Source organism: Bombina bombina, chromosome 11, assembly GCF_027579735.1.
Source record: "Bombina bombina isolate aBomBom1 chromosome 11, aBomBom1.pri, whole genome shotgun sequence".
Taxonomy (NCBI): Eukaryota; Metazoa; Chordata; class Amphibia; order Anura; family Bombinatoridae; genus Bombina; species Bombina bombina.
The window spans coordinates 32,425,319-32,447,932 of NC_069509.1; the positions used below are offsets into that span (position 1 = coordinate 32,425,319).

The 22,614-nt window shown below is 39.7% G+C and overlaps 1 protein-coding gene across 4 annotated transcripts; it reads left to right on the forward strand.

Annotated features, from left to right (window-relative positions):
* Nucleotides 1-1,594: 1,594 nt before the first annotated feature.
* FUS (FUS RNA binding protein) lies at nt 1,595-22,603 on the forward strand. Of its 4 annotated transcripts, none has more exons than XM_053694554.1 (15): nt 1,595-1,672; nt 7,492-7,516; nt 7,595-7,758; nt 8,867-9,020; nt 9,098-9,342; nt 9,521-9,710; nt 10,919-10,953; nt 11,781-11,819; nt 11,895-12,007; nt 12,523-12,652; nt 12,729-12,833; nt 21,028-21,160; nt 21,265-21,362; nt 21,463-21,613; nt 21,783-22,603. In XM_053694554.1, exons 1-15 carry the CDS (start codon nt 1,660-1,662, stop codon nt 21,820-21,822), a joined length of 1,635 nt encoding a protein of 544 aa, XP_053550529.1. In that variant the 5' UTR covers nt 1,595-1,659; the 3' UTR covers nt 21,823-22,603. The 4 variants fall into 4 exon arrangements, with proteins under 4 accessions (XP_053550529.1, XP_053550531.1, XP_053550532.1 ...); XM_053694555.1 differs by having other exon boundaries at nt 1,645-1,672; nt 11,898-12,007; XM_053694556.1 differs by lacking the exon at nt 10,919-10,953.
* Nucleotides 22,604-22,614: the final 11 nt, after the last annotated feature.

A 22,614-nucleotide genomic window follows, 5' to 3' on the forward strand; every position in this document is an offset into this window, starting at 1 on the left:
GGGGTCAACTCTAGCACTAACCACAAATCTCACCTTGCAACATGCTACTCTCACAACAAATTTCAGTGTAGTTAAAGGGACAGTCTGGTCAGAATTAAACTTTTGTGATTCAGATAGGGCAAGTCAATTTAAACAACTTTTCAATGTATTTTTATCATCACATTTGCTTTGTTCTCTTGGTATTCTTAGTTCAAAGCTAAACGTAGATAATCTAATATGCTAATTTATTTTCTAAGCCCTTGAAGGCCGCCTCTTATCTCAAGGCATTTTGACCCTTTTCACAGCTAGATGGCATAAGTTCACGTGTGCCATATGGATTACATTGTGTTCACACCCGTGGAGTTACCTAGGAGTCGGCACTGATTGGCTAAAATGCAAGTCTGTCAAAAGAACTGAGCTAAAGGGGCAGTCTGCAGAGGCTTAGATACAAGGTAATCACAGAGGTAAAAAGTATATTAAAGGGACATGGCTCACATGAACTCTCTCTCCCCTGTTGTGAAAAGCAAATAAAAAAAGCATATGATAAGAGGCGGCCTTCAAGGGCTTAGAAAATATCATATGAGCCTTCCTAGGTTTAGCTTTCAACTAAGAATACCAAGAGAACAAATCAAAATTGGTGATAAAAGTAAATTGGAAAGTTGTTTAAAATTCACATTCCCTATTTGAAACATGAAAGTTTTTTTTGGACAAGGCTGTCCCTTTAATATACCAGTGTTGGTTATTCAAAACTCTAAATCAGATTTAGAGTTGCAAAATGTAATTTGGACACCAACCAGACCATTACAAGACATGAATAGCAGGGAGAAAGGTGGAATTAGGGACAGCTGTCCGAGTTCAAGAGTTTCCTGCAAGATAAAGGGCATCTTGGGACCTCTGCCACACCCATATAATTTATATTGTGTTTCATTTAAATATAATTAAGTATGAGCATAACTGCACCTCCTATACACTCTTCACCTATCACTGCAGCAAAGTTTGTTATTTTTTATTATTTTTTTGCCATTCATTTGTCTGTAACCCTTTGGCTGCCAGAAATTGCTAAAACATATAAAGTGCAACACGTAACTGCATTTTCCTTAGGTATTTTAATGTTTTATATTATATCAATTTATTATGTAACAAAAAATGTAAGATCTGTAAAAATGATTCATTTGTAGTTGTTATATAAATCCAAAAACCCAAATCCCCCCTTTTCACTGCACCCAGGACAGGTCGCGCATTTTGTTAATAAATTACATTATATTACATTTACTTTATTTTTGTATCAGTTTGTTTTTGGTTTATTTTATTTATAAAATACTAGATAATTCCATCTGAATCAATCAGTCGATTGGAATCTACCATTTTAGCTGAGGGAAACAAATCTATATAGTTTAACTTATTTTTCTAATAAATGTATTTAAACAAAAAGTAACAAAGTGCGATTATTAAAATACATACAGTTTGGAAGTCTAATGTGCTTTTAATTGATGCGTCATGTAACACTACACATGTATTTCGTAATTCTACTTTCAACCACCCCCACACTTTGCGCACACAATGGTTTGACCGGAAGCTTTATAAATGGGCGCCATTAAGCCGCTTTTGTCAGTAAGGCGCAGTGAGGCTATAGGGATTGTTTTGTTGTAAGCGGAGCTGCACTAAACGGATTTTCTAAGCATGGCTACCAACGGTAAGATCACAAGCATTCTGATGCAATTACTTTAGCTTTTTTCCATAGAATTCTAGCCCCGTTTTGCAACACGAATACGTTACTTGCGTAGTGTACGCGCGTATAGCCTCCTTTTAGCGTTAACGCACGGGCCTTATTCGCTGTTAAGTTGCGTTTGTATCGCTTTAATAAGCAGTCGCACGTGATCCGTGTGGCTTTCTGCAGTCGCTTATTTGCGCTGTAATGAATTATTTCGCTAGACCATAGCTTCTTTTCGCTACTACTAGTTTGGTATCAGCGTAGGTAGCTGGTTACCCCCTTTGTGCGCTCTGACTTAATGCGTCACGGCGGCCATTTTGTGCCCGGTAGTTAGCCGATAGGCGCCATTTTCTAGCGTGAAATCTATTCACAAGGCTCACGCAGTTACTATGGAAACTGATCTCGTGTCTTTTTTCTTGACGTAAAGCTGATGTAATTGGCTGAGCTTGTTGCTGGGCAGATTAGGAGACTGCAGTGACCAAGATGCACGTTGAGGACAGATGTGATTTTTAGGCAAAATAGCGACTGTTTGATGATTTTTATACTAATGTTAGAGCGAGGGGAGCGGGAATCTGACTATTGTTTACCGTATAGTTTAATAAAGCCATTTGATTTCTGGCATAGGGTTGGTTTTAAATACAAAAGGACATTCATTGTTTCCATATTTTCAAGGGCAGGTTCCCCAGCTTTAATTAAACGACAGGGACATTCCCCACTCAAATTGTAATGTTTTTCCTAAGTTTCAAAGATGCAGTAGAAAGATTTGTCACCAGTTTCAGTTGATTTATTAAATAACTAAGGCTATTTTCTGTTCTGTCTCCTGCACACATTACATATTTCACCAGTTAGTTTGTACCAATTTCGCTTTTTTTTATAAAAGCAAAGCAAGTGCTAAGTTACCGAAAAATAGCTTTCCCCTGGAGTTTTTGTAAATTACATTTACTGAATGTTGTAGCTAAACAATCATGATTTCCAATTACATCAGTGTAACCAATTTGTCACTTTATAGATAAGTATATGGGGGGGACTGGTGTCAGATTATCTATTTGGGTGGGACCCACAGTTCACTGCTTATATACTGAGGGGAGAGCACAGGTGATAATCAGCAGTGTTAGTCACATGACTCAGATGTAGAACTAGAGTTGGTGATTGGATCAGTGTCTTTTTCACCCCCTGCACCGTGAGTGCTCTGCGGGTACATTTTTATTTAAAGGGGTATGTAACCCAATTTCTTTGTTTCATTTTAAGCAGCTTTTTTATTTACTCCATTTGAATTATTTAAAAAAAAATGGGTATTATATCCCTGTTAATGGTTAAAGGGACAGAATACACCAATTTCCATATAACTGCATGTAATAGACACTGCTATAAAGAATATGCACAGATACTGGTATAAAAATTGGTATAAAATCTTTTAAAAATGTACTTCTAAGCTCCTGAATTTAGCTCTGTTGGTGAGATTAGTCTGGAACACACACTGAAACGGACTGAGAGCAGACCCTCCCCATCACATGAATAGACCCATTTTACAAACAGAACCAATCTGAAGTTTGTATACATTTAAAATTTTGGAGTTTGGTTAGAAGGTATACAAAAACACACCCAGGTGGGTTATATAAACGGATAATCTACAAAACTTTTATGCCAAGAAAAAATGTAAAATGTTCCTTTAACCATTTTCACATGGTTAGTATATTTTGTAATGTAATCTGCATTAAGATCATGGGACTCAAGTAAATATGGTAGATTATCACAAAACCTGCTATTCTTTAAAAAGGAGCATTATATTGCAACACATTGATAATCTAATTCATTTGATGTAATTTAAGTACAAAGGGTTAAATATTGTTATAGTACTAGTCTGGAGCCACGGAGCACAGATTGTCCCAAGCTGGGTACAGCTGGTAAGCATATTGGCAAGGTTATAGACTGTCATTGCTGGTCTTATTAGGGATATGGAAGTCAAACTTCATGATAGTTTGATTTATTACAAATAATCCTCTGTCTCCTTTGTTGGAACTTGGCTTCTTGCAGTTAGCATACTTGGGTAGGCTCGGGAGTCTGTACAAACCTGTCAAGACACCCTGAGCCAAACATTTATAATAGAAATGGTCTATTTACACAAAATCCTTATCTCTGTATGGTGTGACCATTATTTTATTACTAGATACAATTAGAGCGTTTTATCTGCCCCATTCCCTCTGGCGTGCTTGTGTTTTACATTTTCATTGTAGGTGGGCATACAATAAGCAAAATCTGATATTTTAAATGACAAAGGGAAATCCGCTGTTTGTAAACCATACATTTCACTCTAGTGTGTAAAGTAGACCATGGGGTGGAGGGGGCACATTATTGCTGGCTTTAATGTGCCTCTTAAAGGGACAGTATACACTCATTTTCATATAACTGCATGTAATAGACACTACTATAAAGAATAAGATGCACAGATTCTGATATAAAAATCCAGTATAAAATGGTTTAAAAACGTACTTCGAAGCTTTCAGTTTAGCTCTGTTGAAAAGGTTGTTGGAAAGCCCACTGCAAGTGGGGAATAAGACACTTTTCCCCCTCCCCCTTATTTTGCATATGAAAAGACCCTTTACACAAACAGGAGCATAAAACTTTGGGACTTGGTTAGGAGTCTGAAAATCAGAGCAATGTTATTTAAAAATAAGCAAAACTATAAAATTTATAAATAGGTCATCTACAAAACATTTATGCAAAGAAAAAATGAGTGTATAATGGTCCTTTAAGTAAAAGGGGCATGAAGGATTTGAAGTGCTCATGGATGTATTTAAAGTGATGGTAAACTCCCCCCTGTGTAAATACAGATCTGGAATATTAGTGATAATTTAGAAAGAGTTTCAGATGTAATGAAGTTGCACTCTAACTTTTTTAATATAGATATGAAATTAAAATTTCCAGCGCTCCGTCACCCTCTTCAAAAGTCAATTTTTCTGTGAGGCAACGGTTTAAATTAAACTCCATCTAAAATATCACTAACATGCCCGATCTGATTTTATAAAGGTAAGAGTTTACCATCCCTTTAAAATGTAAAGTTTGCGGAATGAGTGCCCGGTTTTTAAAAATCCTATTAAAAACAGGGGCACTTTCATTCATAAAACCTTGCATTTCAGTGGTTTTGTTAAAATACTTAGCTTTTCTTTATGAAAGCCGCTCCAGTGCTTCCCCTGCCAGTCTCAAGCCTCTTCATACATCAGCAATGACGATTCCAGCATCCTCCAATCACGGCTCCACCTGGGAGAATAATTGCCTAAAGCAACACCATGATTGGAGGAAGGCCCAGGCTAGTAATTTCTGATGTAGGAAGAGGTTTGCGACGGGCTGGGGAATCGCTGGAGTGGCTTTCAGGAAGAAAAGGTAAGGTAAGTATTTTAACAAAACCAGTGAAATATAAAGTTTGAATGAAAGTAGTGCCCCTGTTTTTAATAGGATTGTTATATGGGCACTGGTTCATCAAAATTTACATTCACTTTAAGGTTCGCATCTTTACCCACTAGACATTGGCAAAACCCTTCAGGGCTTGACAAACCCAGGTACCAGTGATCCACTAGCTCCTAGAATTTTACCTCTGGCTCTTAAAGGGACAGTGTACACCAATTTTCATATAACTGCATGCAATAGACACTACTATAAAGAATATGCAGATACTGTTCTAAAAATCCAGTATAAAACTGTTTAAAAACTTAGAAACCCCAGTTTAGCTCTGTTGAAAAGGTAGCTAGAACACCCACTGTAAGTGGGAAATAACACCCCCCCCCCTTCCTCTGTATATGAAATTACTCTTTAAACAGGGGCAAGCTGGAGTAGGTATACATCAGTATTCTCCTAAAACTTTGGGGCTTGGTTAGGAGTCTGAAAATCAGAGCAATGTTATTTAGAAATAAGCAAAACTATACATTTAAAAAAACAACCTGTATGGGCTATATGAATGGGTCATCCATATAACTGAGTTATTCTCCATATATCTAAACAAAAATACTACTGTGTAGCTCACAAATTTTAATCCGCTTTGTTAAACCCCAAGTTATGTTTAAGTGAAAGCAGTTATTGTGCACGTATATGTACTGATATCTAAACCCCAAGTTATGTTTAAGTGAAAGCAGTTATTGTGCACGTATATGTACTGATATCTAGTATGTCTGCCCAGAGAGCATCTGCCCGTTGTGGCTGTTTACTTTATCACTACTACTGCCTCCTCTGAGCAGTCAGTGTTTGACGGTGCACAAGCATTTTTATACTGTGCAATAAAATATCACTGAAACATGTTTACAAAACATATTTGATAATTCAGGTATAGTTGATTTAGGTTGTTTTTTTTCTAGTTTGCAAAATGCATTCATTTGATATTTCATTGTTTTCTCCCTTTTAAATTGTAACAAAAGCAGTATTTTGTTTTCTACCAACGTTGTTGGCTGCACTACAGGTTTTGAAATGTCTCTAGTTTTAAGGGACATTATACACTAGATTTTTCTTTGCATAAATGTTTTGTAAATTATCTATTTATATAGCCCATACAGTTTTTTTTTTTTAATGTACAGCTTTGCTTATTTTTAAATAACATTGCACTGATTTTCAGACTCCTAACTAAGCTTCAGTTTTAGAAGTATACTGATGTATAACCTACTCCAGCTTGCTCCTGTTTGTGTAAAGTCTTTTCATATGCAGGAGAGGGGGGGGGGGTATGCTCTTTTTGCTATGCAGGCACTTAAAGGACCAGTAAAACACAGCTTTGCATAATCAACAAATGAAGGATAACAAGACAATGCAATAGCATTTACTCTGAATTTCAAATGAGTAGTAGATTTTTTTCTAACACATTTCAAAGTTATGTCTATTTCCGCTCCCCCTGTACCATGTGATAGCAATCAGCCAATCACAAATGCATATACGTATAGTCTGTGAGTTCTTGCACATGCTCAATAGGAGCTGGTGACTCAGTGTAAATATAAAAGACTGCACCTTTTTTTTTTTTTTAATGGAAGTAAATTGGAAAGCTGTTTAAAATTGCATGCTGCATCTGAATCATGAGTTTAATATAACCTGAGTGTCCCTTTAAAGTGGGTGTCCAGGCTACCTTTTCAACAGCTAATCTGGGAGCTTCTAAGTAAGTTTTTAAACAGTTTAATACTTTCTTTTTATATCAATACCTATGCATATTCTTTATATAGTAGTGTCTATTACATGCAATTATATGAAAATTGGTGTATACTGTCCCTTTAAAGGGACAGTATACACTCATTTTCATATAACTGTATTAATAGACATTACTATAAAGAATAAGATGCACAGATACTGAAATAAAAATCCAGTATAAAACTGTTTAAAAACTTAGAAGCTCTTAGTTTAGCTCTATTGAAAAGGTAGCTGGAAAAAAGCCCACTGCAAGTGGGAAATAAGACACTCCCCCCCCCCTCCCCCTTCTTTTGCATATGAAAAGACCCTTTACACAAACAGGAGCAAGCTGGAGAAGGTAGCTGACGGTATTCACATAAAACTTTGGGGCTTGGTTAGGAGTCTGAAAATCAGAGCAATGTTATTTAAAAATAAGCAAAACTATACATTTTAAAAAAAACTTTGGACTATATAAGTAGATCATCTACAAAACATATATGCAAAGAAAAAGTGTATAATGGCCCTTTAAGTCATGAATCCTTTTAGGTAAGACTGTGTATCCATTTAGGTCCCTTCAGGATGTCTGTTTTTACACTGATCAATAAAATTTGTATGTCTGGATTATAATTTATATTCTAACACTGTTTCTATTTTTTGTTTTTCAGAATATTCACAGCCAGCCAGCCAGGGGTAAGAATTTAAAATAAAATCAGACATTCTCATAATTTTCTTTTGTTTTGCATGGCACTCATGTAATTGTTGTTTCAGGTATGGCACCTATCCATCTCAGCCAGCCCAGGGCTACTCCCAGCAGGGAAGTCAGTCCTACGGCCAGCAGCAGCAGCAGGGATACAGTGGGTATGGCCAGTCTGCTGGTGCTTCATCCTACGGGCAGAGTGGATACAGCTCCTCCTATGGACAGGACCAGAGCTGTATGTAATATTCATTCATATCTTGTCTTAAATGCTATATACCTACCTCTGTCTCTTTATATCTGTATACCTATCTATAACCATCCATTACGGATTACAAAAGCAGCTGCAATCTGTAGAGCTGGGTCTACATCTGATACTTTGGTGCTTGGTTAGGAGTCTGAAAATCAGCACAATGTTATAAAAAAAAAAGCAAAACTATACATGGGCTATATAAATGAACCATCTACAAAATATTTATGTACAATGTCCCTTTAATGCAAAAGACTATCCCCCCCCCTCCCTCACTTTATCTGTACTTATTTGCTGTTTTAAGGTGGATTGACTGTCCCATAGAAATTAAGCTAAAAGCGTTGACCTAAGCTTCCCTGGGAGTCAGCTTTTTTACAGCTATGCTGTACCTGTTACAAGGGCTTCAACATTTGGGTATCATGTCAAGTTACAATAAGCCAGTATGGAAATTTTCCAATGCTTATTGCACAAATGATCTTCAAATTAAAGTGCCATAAAACATGTTGAGATCTGTGCATATCCTAAAAGGGCTAATTAAGTAAAAATATTTTGCATAAAACAAATTGTTTAAAAATTGTTGGCAAGTATTTTAAAATATTTTTCTAAAATACTTAAATAGCCATGCTGTCTGTAGCAGTCTGCTACACCCCCATATCAGTATTTAGACTCCGGCATTGTATTTCAACTGACTTCACAGCTTCTAGGGATGCTCCAGCAGATAATCACTGCACTTTTGCATTCTACCAAAGCTACAATAGATATAGATACAGCAATAGAAGGAAATGTGTGAGGGGAGTTAGAACTTTACAATTCTGAAACTTAAAAGAAAGGGGTTAATGGCAAGGCACTGCAGTATAAATTTGCAGGTAAAGTAGTTAAAGTACATATTATATTTTGTCTATCCCAACTTGTTTTATGTCCCTTTAATTTTTTTCAAGTTATGCAAATTTGTCCTAATAGAATATTCTAAATTGTAAGTACACTGCCCCCACCCAGCTGCTTCATATCACCCAGTTTTCAACATTTTCTGTGTAGAGCACTGTGTATGTATAGAATGCTGCATTTACTGACCTACCTTTTTTTTTATTTTTTTAAGCTGGATATGGCTCCCAGTCAGCTCAAAGTTATGGAAGCAGTAGCTATGGCGGCTCTCAGACATCACAGACCCCTTATGCTGGTGGACAGCAGCCGGCACAGTCTACATACTCTAGCTATTCTCAGCAGCCTCCTTCCAGCAGTAACACCGGAAGGTGAGTTCTGTTAACTTTAGCTGATGCTGCCTCCTTCCTGTAAGCAAAGCACTATAAAGTCTTCACTTTGTTTTCAGCTACAGTGGAGGTTCCCAGTCCTCTTCCTATCAACAGCAACAGGGTGGTGGCTACAGCCAGCAATCCAGTGGGGGCTATGGCAGCCAGCAGAGTAGCTATGGGAGCCAGAATCAGCCCAGCTATGGCAGCCAACAGTCACAAAACAGCTACAGCAGTCAGCAACCCAGCTCTTACGGACAACAGTCTGGCTATGGCAGTCAGCAGGGAGGCTATGGACAGCAACAATCACAGTATGGAGGAGGAGGTAAGACTACAGGGCTAGAGGTTGTAAATTTTTGAGCATAATGGGACTTGTGAATTGCCAACGATATTCTAAAATGTCACTTGTAGTATTTGTTGTATTTCTTACTGTAAGGAAATTCTATAAAGAAATCAATGGACATAACCTGAATTGGATGATAACTTGAAAACTTGTTCTCTAGCTGGAGGATACAACCAGGAATCCTCATCCTCAATCAGTGGTGGTGGTGGCGGCGGCTACGGTGGCTCTGACCAGGGAGGTTATGGTGGCCAAGATAGAGGCAGGGGACGTGGAGGATTTGGTGGCCGTGGTGGTAGCGGTGGCTTTGACAGAGGTGGCCGTGGCAGCCGTGGAGGAAGAGGCGGCATGGGGTAGGTATCATACCATAGGTAGTAAGTATAAGATTCCAGGTCAGTGCAGTGTGTTGTGGGCAATGCATGGAGTGTCAGTATTCTGAAACTGTAATGAAGTCTGGTTTAGTAGTATGCTAATCTGAGGGATGTGAGTGGTTTAGATTAACTAAAAATGTGAGGTTATTTCTGAATGATGTTATTAAAAGGTTTTCTGAACCTTCACAATATTCTTGTTTTGGGGGGGATATGTCTATTGATCTAAATCTAAAAATGTATAAATATATGAAGTATAGGCTTTGTTTTGTGGGTAATATTTGTGATACAAGTGACCAAACACAGGAGGGGGCAAAGTGTTGTCACTGCAGACAATACTGTAGAGGGCAATGCCTGTGCATAACAAGGTCTCATGAAAACGTGAAGAATATTGCAGCATTTTATCTCATTCATGGTGGTTTTACTACATTGCTCTGGGATGACTTCTCTGAACACTGGTCATAAAAGGGAATATTATGGGCTAAACCAGTTCTGGGCAGTGATTTATTAAGGTGTCTCAGTATCACTATTCCAAGGATACAATGCTAAGTCACATTCATCAGTGGTCTACTAGTCAAATGCTGGGTCACTGCCAGGACTGAGTGCTAGGGTAACAATGGTGTGTATTATGCAACACTGTGTTCAGCACAGTCTTTCCAGAAGGGGTGAACGTCAAACCTCTGGTTAGGAATACAACTGCCAAATCATGTTTGCTGTATTGGTCTTTGCTTTGTGTTAACAAACTCTGCATTTTATGTGCTACAGGTTTTCAAGGTCTGTCGTCAGCTTTCAAAGTAGCTTTATCTGCACAATATAATAGGCTTAGCTTTATACCGACAATTAGATATGTTGCTCAAAGTGCCCAGGATCAAAATTCCAATGGTGCTTGGTTAAAACTGAAACTAAGCTTGGTACACAAAACCAGTACTACTCAAGGTATCTGCAGCGTGCGCTTAACAAACCTGTGGTGTAATAGTCTAGAAATCACATACCGATACAAATCACAACTGAGTAATTAAAAAATGCCTCACAAAGTCAAAAGAAGGCGTCGTAAAATGTTAAGTTTACAATACAAGAAGGAAGTGTGTGTTGTACAGAATGCTGCGTCACCTAGACTTGTGTACAGGAATAAGCTACTGTAGCCTCGGCAAACACAAAATACAAACTTCAATTTCTCCTAATTGTCTTCTCAGCGGTGGTGACCGGGGAGGATTCAGTAAATTTGGTGGTAAGTGGAGAGTTCAAAATATCAAACACAACTTCTTTACTGTTTTTTTACATTTTAATTTCCGTCATTCATACAATGGGTTGCTGGAGTACCGAGTTAAAAAAATATTGGGGTTGTCCTCGGTCAGTCTGAACAGATTACATTGTGGTGTGTAACTTGTCAGGGCAATGAACCGTTACATTACACTTCAAATCTAATGTGTGGTTAGATAAACTGCAAACTAGTGTGGGACGCAGTGGTTATGTGCATGCATTTTGTCAACTGGGGTTTGTGTTCAGGTACTTGGTAAAAGACAATAAGGTTGCTAAAATGGTTTAAACTGCTAGGAACCTTAGTGTGATGGAAACTGGTGACGACTTACATTAACATGGTACTGACTTACGGTCAACAGTATTACTTTTTATTGGATTGTGAATACAATGTAAAGAGTTCTAAACATCATGGAACACTGGGAAAAGTGTATCAAAAGCTAAAAATATTTGTGTGACAGGGAAACTCAAATAGAAACTTAGCATACATGGTGTCATCACAATATGCTGCAGTGTGGAAAAAAATTATATAGCTGTGTATTAACCACAAGGTTTTCATATTACGGAGTGTGACAGAAGGTCTGAAACTATCCAATAGTTTGGTCTGAACTGGCCTTACTGGGGTTTATTTGACATGTTTCCTGTGTCTTAAACTGGGTTATTGTAAATATATATTTAGTTTTATTACTTGGTGACTGCATTTGCTTAGGCGTCATGTGTGTTTAGGGTTATAGGGTTTGCTGTGTTATGAAGCATGATAATGTTCTCTCTTCTAACACTGTATTCTGCTTCTTCAAGGACCACGTGAAGGAGGCCCTCCCAGACAAGATGACATGGGTAGGTGTCACATTTAAAGGCTTTGTAACTCTTACAATTTCTAAAATGTACTAAACAAGCTGTTTTTTTGTTCAGCAGATGAGCAGCAAGACAACTCTGACAACAATACAATCTTTGTGCAAGGCCTTGGTGAGAATGTGACTGTAGAGTCTGTGGCCGATTACTTCAAGCAGATCGGGATCATTAAGGTGAGCACTGGTTTGGTTGAGACAGTTCCACGTAACTGACTCTGTATTGTGTATCATGCGGATATGACTTTGTTTTGAAATGAGCATTCTTGCCACAATCTGCTTTCAGGGCAATACGTTATACTTATGTAGGCTAATGCCTTTTGCCATTTACCACGTATCCAGCAGTTATAAGGACACAAGTCAAATTAAACTTAAATTATTCAGAAAGAGCACGCAGTTTAAACAACTTTCCAATTCACTTCCATTATCTAAATGTGCACTATCTTTTTATATGCACACTTCCTGAAGCACTAGCCCCCACTGAGCATTTGCAAGTTTCAGTGTAGATCTATGTGTTTTGTGATCAGTCAATGGCAGTCACATGATACAGTGTGAGGGGGGGACTAAATTTTTGTCAAAGAAATTGCTTAATTGAAGCTTAGTGCTTTTGCATTGTCTTTTATTGTGCTTTTTAATATGCTTTTCTACTGTTTAGTTGTCTGAGGAATTTATGCTATAAACTCTCTTCCTAGACAAACAAGAAAACTGGCCTGCCAATGATTAACTTGTACACTGATCGGGAAACAGGAAAGCTTAAAGGAGAAGCTACAGTGTCCTTTGATGACCCTCCTTCTGCTAAAGCAGCTATTGATTGGTTTGACGGTGAGTTGGTTCCACACTGTTATATCTGAAATGTTTGTGGCTTTTTTCCCTTTCTCAACATTTGGTTTGTCCTCAGGCAAAGAATTCTCAGGCAACCCAATCAAAGTTTCCTTTGCCACCAGGAGGGCTGACTTCAGCAGCAGAGGAGGAGGTGTAAATGGCAGAGGAAGGGGGCGCGGAGGTAAGGCATACATACTATTAAAACATTTATTCTAATGTGTAAATGTTTGCATTGTGTAAGTAGCCAAAATTTACCATATTGAGCTTTTTATGACTGACCAGCTCCTTAAAGGACCACTAGTCTCAAATTGTAAACTACATGATTTTGAACCTTCATATATGAGAATACATTTGCAATGTTAACTGCAGCTTTATTTTGTCAAATGAGAATATCATTTCAATTTCACTGATTTCTCTGTCCCCCAGAACAAAAGAATTCTTACAAGCCAATCGCAAACTAAAATTCAGATATAGCACAAACTCTGTAGGCAAATGTGCAGTTGAAAGACTGTGAAAGCCTGCCCTTATCTCTTCCCTTAAAGGGTCAGTTTACTCAAATTTTTTCTCCCCTTTAAAGTGAAGGTAAATTTTGGTGAATGAAAGCCCGTTTTTTAAAAATACTATTAAAAACAGGGGCACTTCCATTCATCAAAGTTTACAAAGCAGCCATTTTGTTAAATTACCTTTTTTTTATTTTCACTGCTACAGCAGCTTCCCCCACCTAGAGATCCTCTATTCACATGTCAGCAATGACTAATAATGCTTCCTCCAATCACAGCTTTCCCCCCAGGGTAGTCATTGCCTGAGGTATTTTTTTTTTTTTTTTTAACAAAACGGCTGCTTTTGTAAACTTTGAATGAAAGTGCCCCTGTTTTTAATAGTATTTTTAAAAAATGGGCTTTCATTCATCAAAGTTTACCTTCACTTTAATTCCTAATGATCTGCTGGAGTGTATTAAATTGTTTGCAAGTATTTGCATTACCCTTATTTGCATTGAAATAGTTTTAGCCTGTGGTATCCCCACCCATCCTGAAAGTTTTTGGCCTCACAGCCAGTAAAAGAAATAACACTCCCAGTGGGTTATAGAAGAGGTAAGGTAATGTTAATTTTCCATTGTTCTCTCAGTATTGGTGATTGGTTTATGGACAGATATAAGATAAAGAAGCAGGTATATGTACACAATGTGATAAAGTAATATCATCTGATTATTTTATTAGGTTGTAGCTTCAAAATACAAAATAAGCTATTTCTTTTTTAAGACACGAGTCCACGGATCATCTTAATTACTAATGGGATATTCACCTCCTGGTCAGCAGGAGGCGGCGAAGAGCACAACAGCAGAGCTGTTAAATAGCTCCCCCCTTCCCTCCCACTTCAGTCATTCTCTTTGCCTATGTTAGGGATAGGGAAGGGCTGTTGCTTCCTCATGGGCGTTCAAAACTAGTTTCTGTAGAACAGATTGCAAGGCTGCAACCTGGTCCTCTTCACACTTTTTCAAGGTTTTACTACTTTGACTCTTGCTTCGGGTGAGGCTGTTTTTGGGAGAAAGGTTCTTCAAGCAATGGTGCCTTCTTTAAGGTAAATTTTGGTGAATGAAAGCCCGTTTTTTTAAAATACTATTAAAAACAGGGGCACTTCCATTCATCAAAGTTTACAAAGCAGCCATTTTGTTAAATTACCTTTTTTTTTTTTTTTTTATTATTATTATTATTTTCACTGCTACAGCAGCTTCCCCCACAGGTTCCCTGTCTTGTCCCTCCAGTATCATCTGTGTACTCTAGCTTGGGTTTTGAATCCCATTAGTAATTAAGATGATCCGTGGACTCATCGTGTCTTAAAAAAAGAAAATTTATGGTTACTAGCACTCCCACTTTGAGGGAGATCTGGGGGCTCCCACCGGCTCCTACCCCGGCGATCGGGCCTGCATAGTGACAGGCATCGCCGGGGCTTCACGTTACGCACGGTGATGTCACAGCACAACTTTATTTAATATGCTGCTTAGAAGCCTGTATCTCAGTCATCTAAGCAGCTACAGACCCCCAAGACCCACCGTTGGAAAGGTAATCACCTAACCTTTCCAGTAGTGTAAGTCTTGGGGATCTGAAATAAAAAAAAAGTTAAATTTTTTATTTTTTTTAAACTTTAAAAAAAAAACTTAGCACCCAGGTGGGAGAGTGCTTAGTACTCAAAGGGTTAAGTCCCATAGTATGAGTCCTGTATTGGTGAAAGCCTTAAAGGTCTCCTTATAGACTCAAACGAAATTTATGCTTACCTGATTAATTTATTTCTTGACACGATGAGTCCACGGATCATCTCTAATTACTATTGGGAATAAATACCCAAGCTAGAGGACACAGATAAGGGAGGGACAAGACAGGGAACCTAAACAGAAGGCACCACTGCTTGAAGAACCTTTCTCCCAAAAGAAGCCTCAGTTGAGGCAAAAGTATCAAATTGATAGAATTTTGAAAGTGTGTAGAGGACCAAGTTGCAGCCTTGCAAATCTGTTCCACAGACGCTTCATTTTTGAATGCCCAGGAAGAGGAAAAGAGCCTCTCAGGAGGCTGCTGTCCAGCAGTTTCATAGGCCAAGCGTATTATACTCTTCAGCCACAAAGAAGTAGCCATAGCTTTCTGACCCTTGCGTTTCCCAGAGAAAACACAACACAAAGCAGAAGAGTGGCAAAAATCCTTAGTCGTCTGTGAATAGTAATTCAATGCACGCACCACATCTAGGTTGTGCAGCAAACGCTTCTTTATGAGAAGAAGGGGTTAGGACGCAAGAAGGAATGATTTCTTGATTAATGTTCCTAACTTAGTATGCAGAACTAACTTATCTGAAATGAAAAATAAGGTAAAGGGATTCACACTGCAACGCCGAAAGCTCAGACTTTACGAGCAGAAGAAATTGCAACAAGAAACAAAAAACTTTCCAAGATAGCATCTTAATATCTAAGGCATGCATAGGCTCAAACGGAGCCTGCTGAAGAACTTTAAGAACAAGGTTAAGACTCCAGGGAGGAGTTACAGGTTTGATACTGCCCAAGGCCTGATAGAATAATTGCACGCCTGGTACATCCGCCAGGCGTTTATGCAACTAAATAGACAAGGCAGATATTCGACCCTTCATAGTACTCGCAGATAAATCCTTCTCCAGACCCTCCTGGAGAAAGGACACATTCTAGGAATCCAAACTCTATTTCAAGAGTAGCCTCTGGATTCACACCAATACAGATATTTATGCCATATCTTATGGTAAATCTTTCTAGTCACAGGCTTACAAGCCTGAATCAAGGTCTCAATAACAGACTTCGAAAACCCGCGCTTAGATAGAATTAAGCGTTTAATCTCAGAGCAGTCAGCTTCAGATAAACGAGATTTGGATGAAGGGCCCTTTAAGTAGAAGGTCCTTCCTCAGTGGAAGTTTCCAAAGTGGAAGAGAAGACCTCTCTACTAGGTCTGCATACCAGATCCTGTGAGGCCATGCCGGTGCAATGAGGATCACCAACGCCTTCTCCTGTTTGATTTGAGAAATGACCCATGGAAGGAGACCGAATGGAGGAAAATAGGTATGCTAGATTGAAATTAGAAGGAACAGCCAGAGCATCTATCAGCACAGCCTGAGGATCCCTTGACCCCGACCTGTACCTCGGGAGCTTGGCATTCTGTCGATGCCATGAGATCCAGCTCCGGCTGTCCCCATTTGAGAATAAAGTTGGAAAACACCCCTGGATGAAGCTCCTACTCCCCTGGGTGAAAGGTCTGTCTGCTCAGAAAATCTGCTTCCCAATTGTCCACTCCTGGAATGTGGATCGCTGGTAGACAGCAGTTGTGGGTCTCCGCCCACTGAATAATCTTGGCTACCTTTGTCATGGCCAAGAAACTCAGTTCCTCCCTGATGGTTGATGTAAGCCACTGAAGTTATGTTGTCCAACTGAAACCTGATAAACCGCGCTGAGGCCAGGGCCAGAAGAGCATAGAAGATTTCCCTCCGCTCCATAATGTTTATGGGGAGAACAGACTCCTCCCGAGTCCATATCTCCTGAGCCTTTAGCGAGCCCCAGACTGCTCCCCATCCCAGCAGGCTGGTATCCGTGGTCACAATCACCCAGGTAGGTCTGCGGAAGCAGGTTCCCTGGGAGAGATGTTCCTGAGACGACCACCAAGGAAGAGAATCTCGTCGCCTGATCCAGATGTAATTGCGGAGACAGATCTGCATAATCCCTGTTCCATTGTTTGAGCATGCGTAGCTGCAGAGTTCTGAGATGGAACCGGGCAAACGGAATGATGTCCATGGCAGCTACCATCAGACCAATTACCTCCATACATTGGGCCACTGACGGCCGAAGAGAGGACTGAAGGGCAGAAATATTTTCATTGATAAGAACACTACCCTTGTAGCTGGAATCAAGGAAATCTTTCCCAAATTCACCTTCCATCCGTGAGAATGCAGAAGAGATAACATCTCTGTGTGGGAGTTTGCTTGTTGACCAGAATGTCGTCCAGATAAGGCGCCACTGAAATGCCCCTCAACCGGAGCACCGCCAACAGGGCTCCCAGGACCTTTGAGAAAATTCTGGGAGTGGCAAGGCCGAATGTAAGAGCCACAAACGAAGTTTGTCTAGAAAAGCGAACCTCAGAAACTTATGATGATCCCTGTGGATGGGAACATGTAGGTACGCATCCTTTAAATCTACTGTTGTCATGAATTGACCCTCTTGAACCAATGGAAGAATTGAAAGACTGTACTCTGAGGCACTTTTTTTAGACTTGAGGTCTAAAATTGGTCTGAAGGTTCCCTCTTGGGAACCACGAACCGATTGGAGTAGAATCCCAGACCCTGTTCCTGCATTGGAACAGGAATTATCACTCCTAGGTCGGAAAGGTCCCGGACACAGTGTAAGGAACGCCTCCTTTATCTGGTCTACAGACCCCTGGGAGGAAAGGACTTGAACTCTAGTTTGTATCCCTGGGACACAATGTCCACCGCCCAGGGATCCGGAACATCCCAAACCCAGGCCTGAGCGAAGAGTCTGCCCCCCACAAGATCCGGTCTCGGATCGGGAGCAGACCCTTCATGCTGACTTTTAGTCATTAACAGGCTTCTTAGATTGCTTCCCCTTATTCCAAGACTGGTTGGACCTCCAGGAAGGCTTGGCCTGTTCCTGCTTGGCAGAGGGAGAGGAATGACGTCCTTTCTGCTTATTCCTCTTATCCTGAGGGAGGAAATGATCCTTTCCTCTCGTAATGTCTGAAATAATTTCAGCCAAGCCCGGCCCAAACAAGGTTTTACCCTTGTAGGGAATCACCAAAAGCTTAGACTTAGACACATCCGCAGACCAGGGCTTCAACCATAAACCTCTGTAGGCTAGTATGGCAAAACCAGAAATCTTTGCTCCCAACTTAATAACTTGTAGGGAAGCATCTGTAATAAAGGAATTGGCCAACTTAAGAGCCTTGATCCTATCCTGGATCTCTTTATGGGGAGTATCTGAATAGAATCGGACAACGTATCAAACCGCACTGGTGATGGTAGCAATACACAACGCAGGTTGCCATTGTAAACCCTGGTGTACATCTTTTTAAGTAACCCTTCCAACTTCTTATCCATAGTATCATTAAAGGAACAGCTATCCTCTATGGGAATAGTGGTTCTCTTAGCCAAAGTGGAAATTGTCCCTTCCACCTTGGGGACTCTCTGCCAAGACTTCTTGATAGTCAGATATTGGAAACATCTTCTTAAAAATTGGGGATGGAGAAAAAGGGATACCAGGTCTCTCCCATTCCCGAGAAATAATCTCTAGCCTGGTCTGGTACAGGGAAAACCTCCACCATGGAAGGTACATCAAAGTACTTGTTTAGCTTACTAAACTTCTTAGGATTGACTATGACAGTAGTGTCTGAGTCGTCCAAGGTAGCCAAAACTTAAGTAACGGATATATTCCAGCTTTAACCTAAAGGATAAAACTTCAGCATCCGAAGAAGGAATTACACTGGTAGCATCTGAGGGTGAAATCTCAGACTCAAAAGTATCTTCCTCCTCAGACCTCTGGGAAGGAACATTTCGAATAGCCACGACTGTCAGAAAGCTTACTCACTGATTGCTTAGATTTCCTCTTGCGCTTTCCCTGCAGCATGGGAAAAGCAGACAGCGCATCAGTTACCGCAGAAGATATGTGGGTAGCAATGTCTTGCAACGTAACTCCAACCGGAGTGTGAGAGGAAGCGCAGGGCACTGCATGTGTTGACGATATGGTTTGGGACACTTGAGGAGAAAGCTGCAGCATATCTTGAACTGAACAGGAGACCCCTGAACAGCATCCGCCTTAGACAATAATGGCTCAGATTTAAAAAGTCTATCCCTGTAATGCAATGTCCTCTCAATACATGAGGAACAAAGGGATTGGTGGTTCCACATTAGCATCAAAACAAGTACAAGTAACATTTTGCAGGGCCTCTTGGTCCATCTTTACCCAATAAATGAACAAATAAAAAACAAAAAACTCATTTAACTTTGAAACTTATGCCAAAAAAGTTACTGTCCCTTTAAATTTTAAAGTAACTTTATTTTCTAACTGCAAAGCAGCGGCTCTAAAGAACCCCAGACAGCCTCTACACCTTGGCAAGCTCTGCTGAGGTGCCTACCTGTCCTGCTCTGCTGGTTGCCGGACTCAATAGTAGAGAATATCCAGACTCAATCCAGAGCTGCTTCCACCGGGTATCCGGCGACTGCTCTCACTGAGAATGCAGAGCCGCAACGAAAGTAAGTTACCCTTCTGGTACTCGGGAAGTGATTAGGAATAAGTGCGCAAAAACTGTTTTGCCGCTTCAGAGAAGACCCGCCCATCATGGGCATACCTAGCTGAACTTCCCGGCCGGCATTGACCTCTATGAAAGTAAAGCAGCCGAATAAGTATAACACACTACCAATTTGTCCACCCTGACCGGAACACACTGGAAACCAAAAACAAACTATTAAAGGGACAGTCTACACCAGAATTGTTATTGTTTTAAAAGATAGATAATCCCTTTATTACCCATTCCCCAGTTTTGCATAACCAACAGTTATATTAATATACTTTTAACCTCTGATTATCTTGTATCTAAGCCTCTGCAAACTGCCCCTTTGTTTTCAGTTCTTTTGACAGACTTGCAGTTTAGCTAATCAGTGCCTGCTCACAGATAACTTCACGTGCATGAGCACAGTGTTATCTATATGAAAAACATGAACTAACACCCTCTAGTGGTGAAAAACTGTTAAAATGCATTCTGAAAAGGGGTGGCCTTCAAGGTCTAAGAAATTAGCATATGAACCTCCTAGGTTAAGCTTTCAACTAAGAATACCAAGAGAACAAAGCAAATTTGGTGATAAAAGTAAATTGGAAAATTGTTTAAAATTACATGCCCTATCTGAATCATGAAAGTTTATTTGAGACTAGACTGTCCCTTTAAAAAATGAGTCCTCTTGTCCCCAGTGCCTGCACAAAGTGCCTCACATTAACCTATAATAGGATTAATGCATCTAACGTCCCATTCAGAGCTAACTGTTAAAGTGCCAATATTTTTTTCCTTATTAGAAAAATAAATTTAGCACTTACCTTAATGTAAACCTTACTGGCAGCAGGGCAGCTCACTAGGTTTGAGAGGCATCCTCCCTCATGGACCTGTGGGGAAAAAGACTGAGTAATCTTACTCAGGCTTTCAAGTTAGGGCAGCAACAACTATTTGGAAGGCGCAGTGAGGATTATACCCCACAAGTTCCCAATTGCTTAAAAGCCACCACTGCTTTACTGCTTTAAAATAATAAAATCTTGATTGAAGAATATTTTTTTCAGACACCTAAATTTTACGACCACCTTGCTTTTAACGTAGTCAAAGAGAATGACTGGGGTTGGAGGGGAGGGGATACTTAACAGCTTTGCTGTGGTGCTCTTTGACTCCTCCTGCTGGCCAGGAGAGATATTCCCTATAGTAACTAGAAATGATCTGTGGACTCACCGTGTCATTAGAAAGAAATATGGTTAATCATTAGAAAGAAATATGGTTAATCAAATGTACACTCCTGAGTAGTTTCAGGACTCCTGCTCCTTTTGTAAAGAGAATAAAAGCACAATAAATACATTTAAACCCACACCAATAAGAGCAAATAGAGTATGTAGGCCTTGGCTATTAAACAAAATGTCCATCTTTTAACCTTTCCCCACCTAAAGACTGAAAAGGCTCCTACTTTAAAACAACTGAACTTGCTTTGCAAATGAGAAATATGCCAATAACATTATTTGACGTAAATATACACTGGCAGTATATAGCTGAATATGTCTAAATTAAAAACCCCTTAATAGAGGACTAATGTAGTATTATATTTTATAATTGTAGCTCCCATGGGACGTGGTGGTGGTGGTGGTGGCAGCTTTGGGGGTCCTAGTGGAGGAAACGGTCGTGGGGGTGGAGGATACCCAAGTGGTGGTGGAGGACAGCAGAGAGCTGGTGATTGGAAGTGTCCTAACCCGTAAGTACTATTTTGTGGTGGTGGGGGGGGGTTGTTTGTTTTTTTGGTTTGTTTTTTGGGACCTCTAAGTTTGTTTTAATTTTTTTTTTTTTTCTCCTTCTTAGAACTTGTGAAAATATGAACTTCTCCTGGAGAAACGAGTGTAACCAGTGCAAGGCTCCCAAGCCTGATGGACCCGGAGGGCCAGACGGTTCTCATATGGGTTAGGATCAGAATTTAACCCTCTTCAAATTGCATTGTAATTGTTGTATGAATTGTTATATTTTGACATTTTGTCTCATTCGTAACTATTTGTTTTGCAGGTGGTGGTGGAGGATTTGGTGATGACCGAAGGGGTGGACGTGGAGGCTTTGATCGTGGGGGTTTCAGGGGTAGAGGTGGTGATAGGGGTGGATTCCGAGGTGGCAGAGGGGGAGACCGTGGGGGTTTCGGACCAGGAAAAATGGATTCCAGGTGAGCAGCTTATTAGCCAGTTTTTGACTTGAGAAATGCTTTTTCTGTTGAGAATTGACTTGATAGGTGGTTGTCAGTTGTTATCAGAGGGCTGGTAGTGATTTCTTATGAATAAATTGGGCGTTAGGATTGTGGTGGCAATTTCTAAGCAGATGCCTTTCTTTTACAGGGGTGACAACAGACAAGACAGACGTGAGCGGCCCTACTAGCTGTGACCTGTGTTTTTGATTTTTACATTTTTAATTTGTTTTGTTTTATTTTATATCATTCAGAATGTGTCCTATGGATTCTTACTGAATGTCATTTTGTGTACACTTTGTATTATCCCACTGCGCCTGTGAATTTTACCTGTCTTTGTAAAGTCCTCACCCATTAAACTGAATTTTGTTAAGGTTTTTTGTAGGATGGTGTAAATAAAAGTTCTAGTGAATGTGCAAAGGGAAGCACACAATAAGGTTCTTATAAAGCATGTTCACAACTGTTAGTGTTTATGGAGATCAGGTAGTAATCAGTGTTAAAAAAAAAAAAAAAATTATTGCCCAGTCCTGGACATTCATTCATGTATGATCATTCTCTGTTATTTTTGGACATTACACAACATCCCTTAATTCACCAGTATTGCAACTGCTGTGTGGTTGCAAGTCTTGTTCTACATCTTGTTACTAAGCAAGTTTAGGCTTTTTTTTTTTTTTCCTGGTTATGTGCAAAAACTGAACAATTACCATGGTATTGGCACTGATTCTTTCTAGCAGCTTACTTTCTGCCTCATTTGTTTTTTACAAAGGTGGGGGGATGGTTGTAGGTTGAAATGGCAGGGTATGTGTAGTTGTGCCTGCCCTAGTCTTAAGGAATGTACAAAATGAATAGCATCCGTTCAAAATGGTAAGAACTAGTTACCAGTACAATGCACATTAACATGAACTCTTCTGGAGCCTGCAGTGACACTTTCTAGATGAAACCTTTGTAGATAATAAAGTGACAATTCTCTAAGCTGTATTACT

Bases quoted from the DNA above. Each gene is read 5' to 3' on its own strand.
- FUS (XM_053694554.1), top strand. The intron at 7,517-7,594 runs GTAAGAATTTAA...TTGTTGTTTCAG, and splicing joins TCACAGCCAGCCAGCCAGGG to GTATGGCACCTATCCATCTC. The intron at 21,161-21,264 runs GTAAGTACTATT...TCTCCTTCTTAG, and splicing joins GATTGGAAGTGTCCTAACCC to AACTTGTGAAAATATGAACT.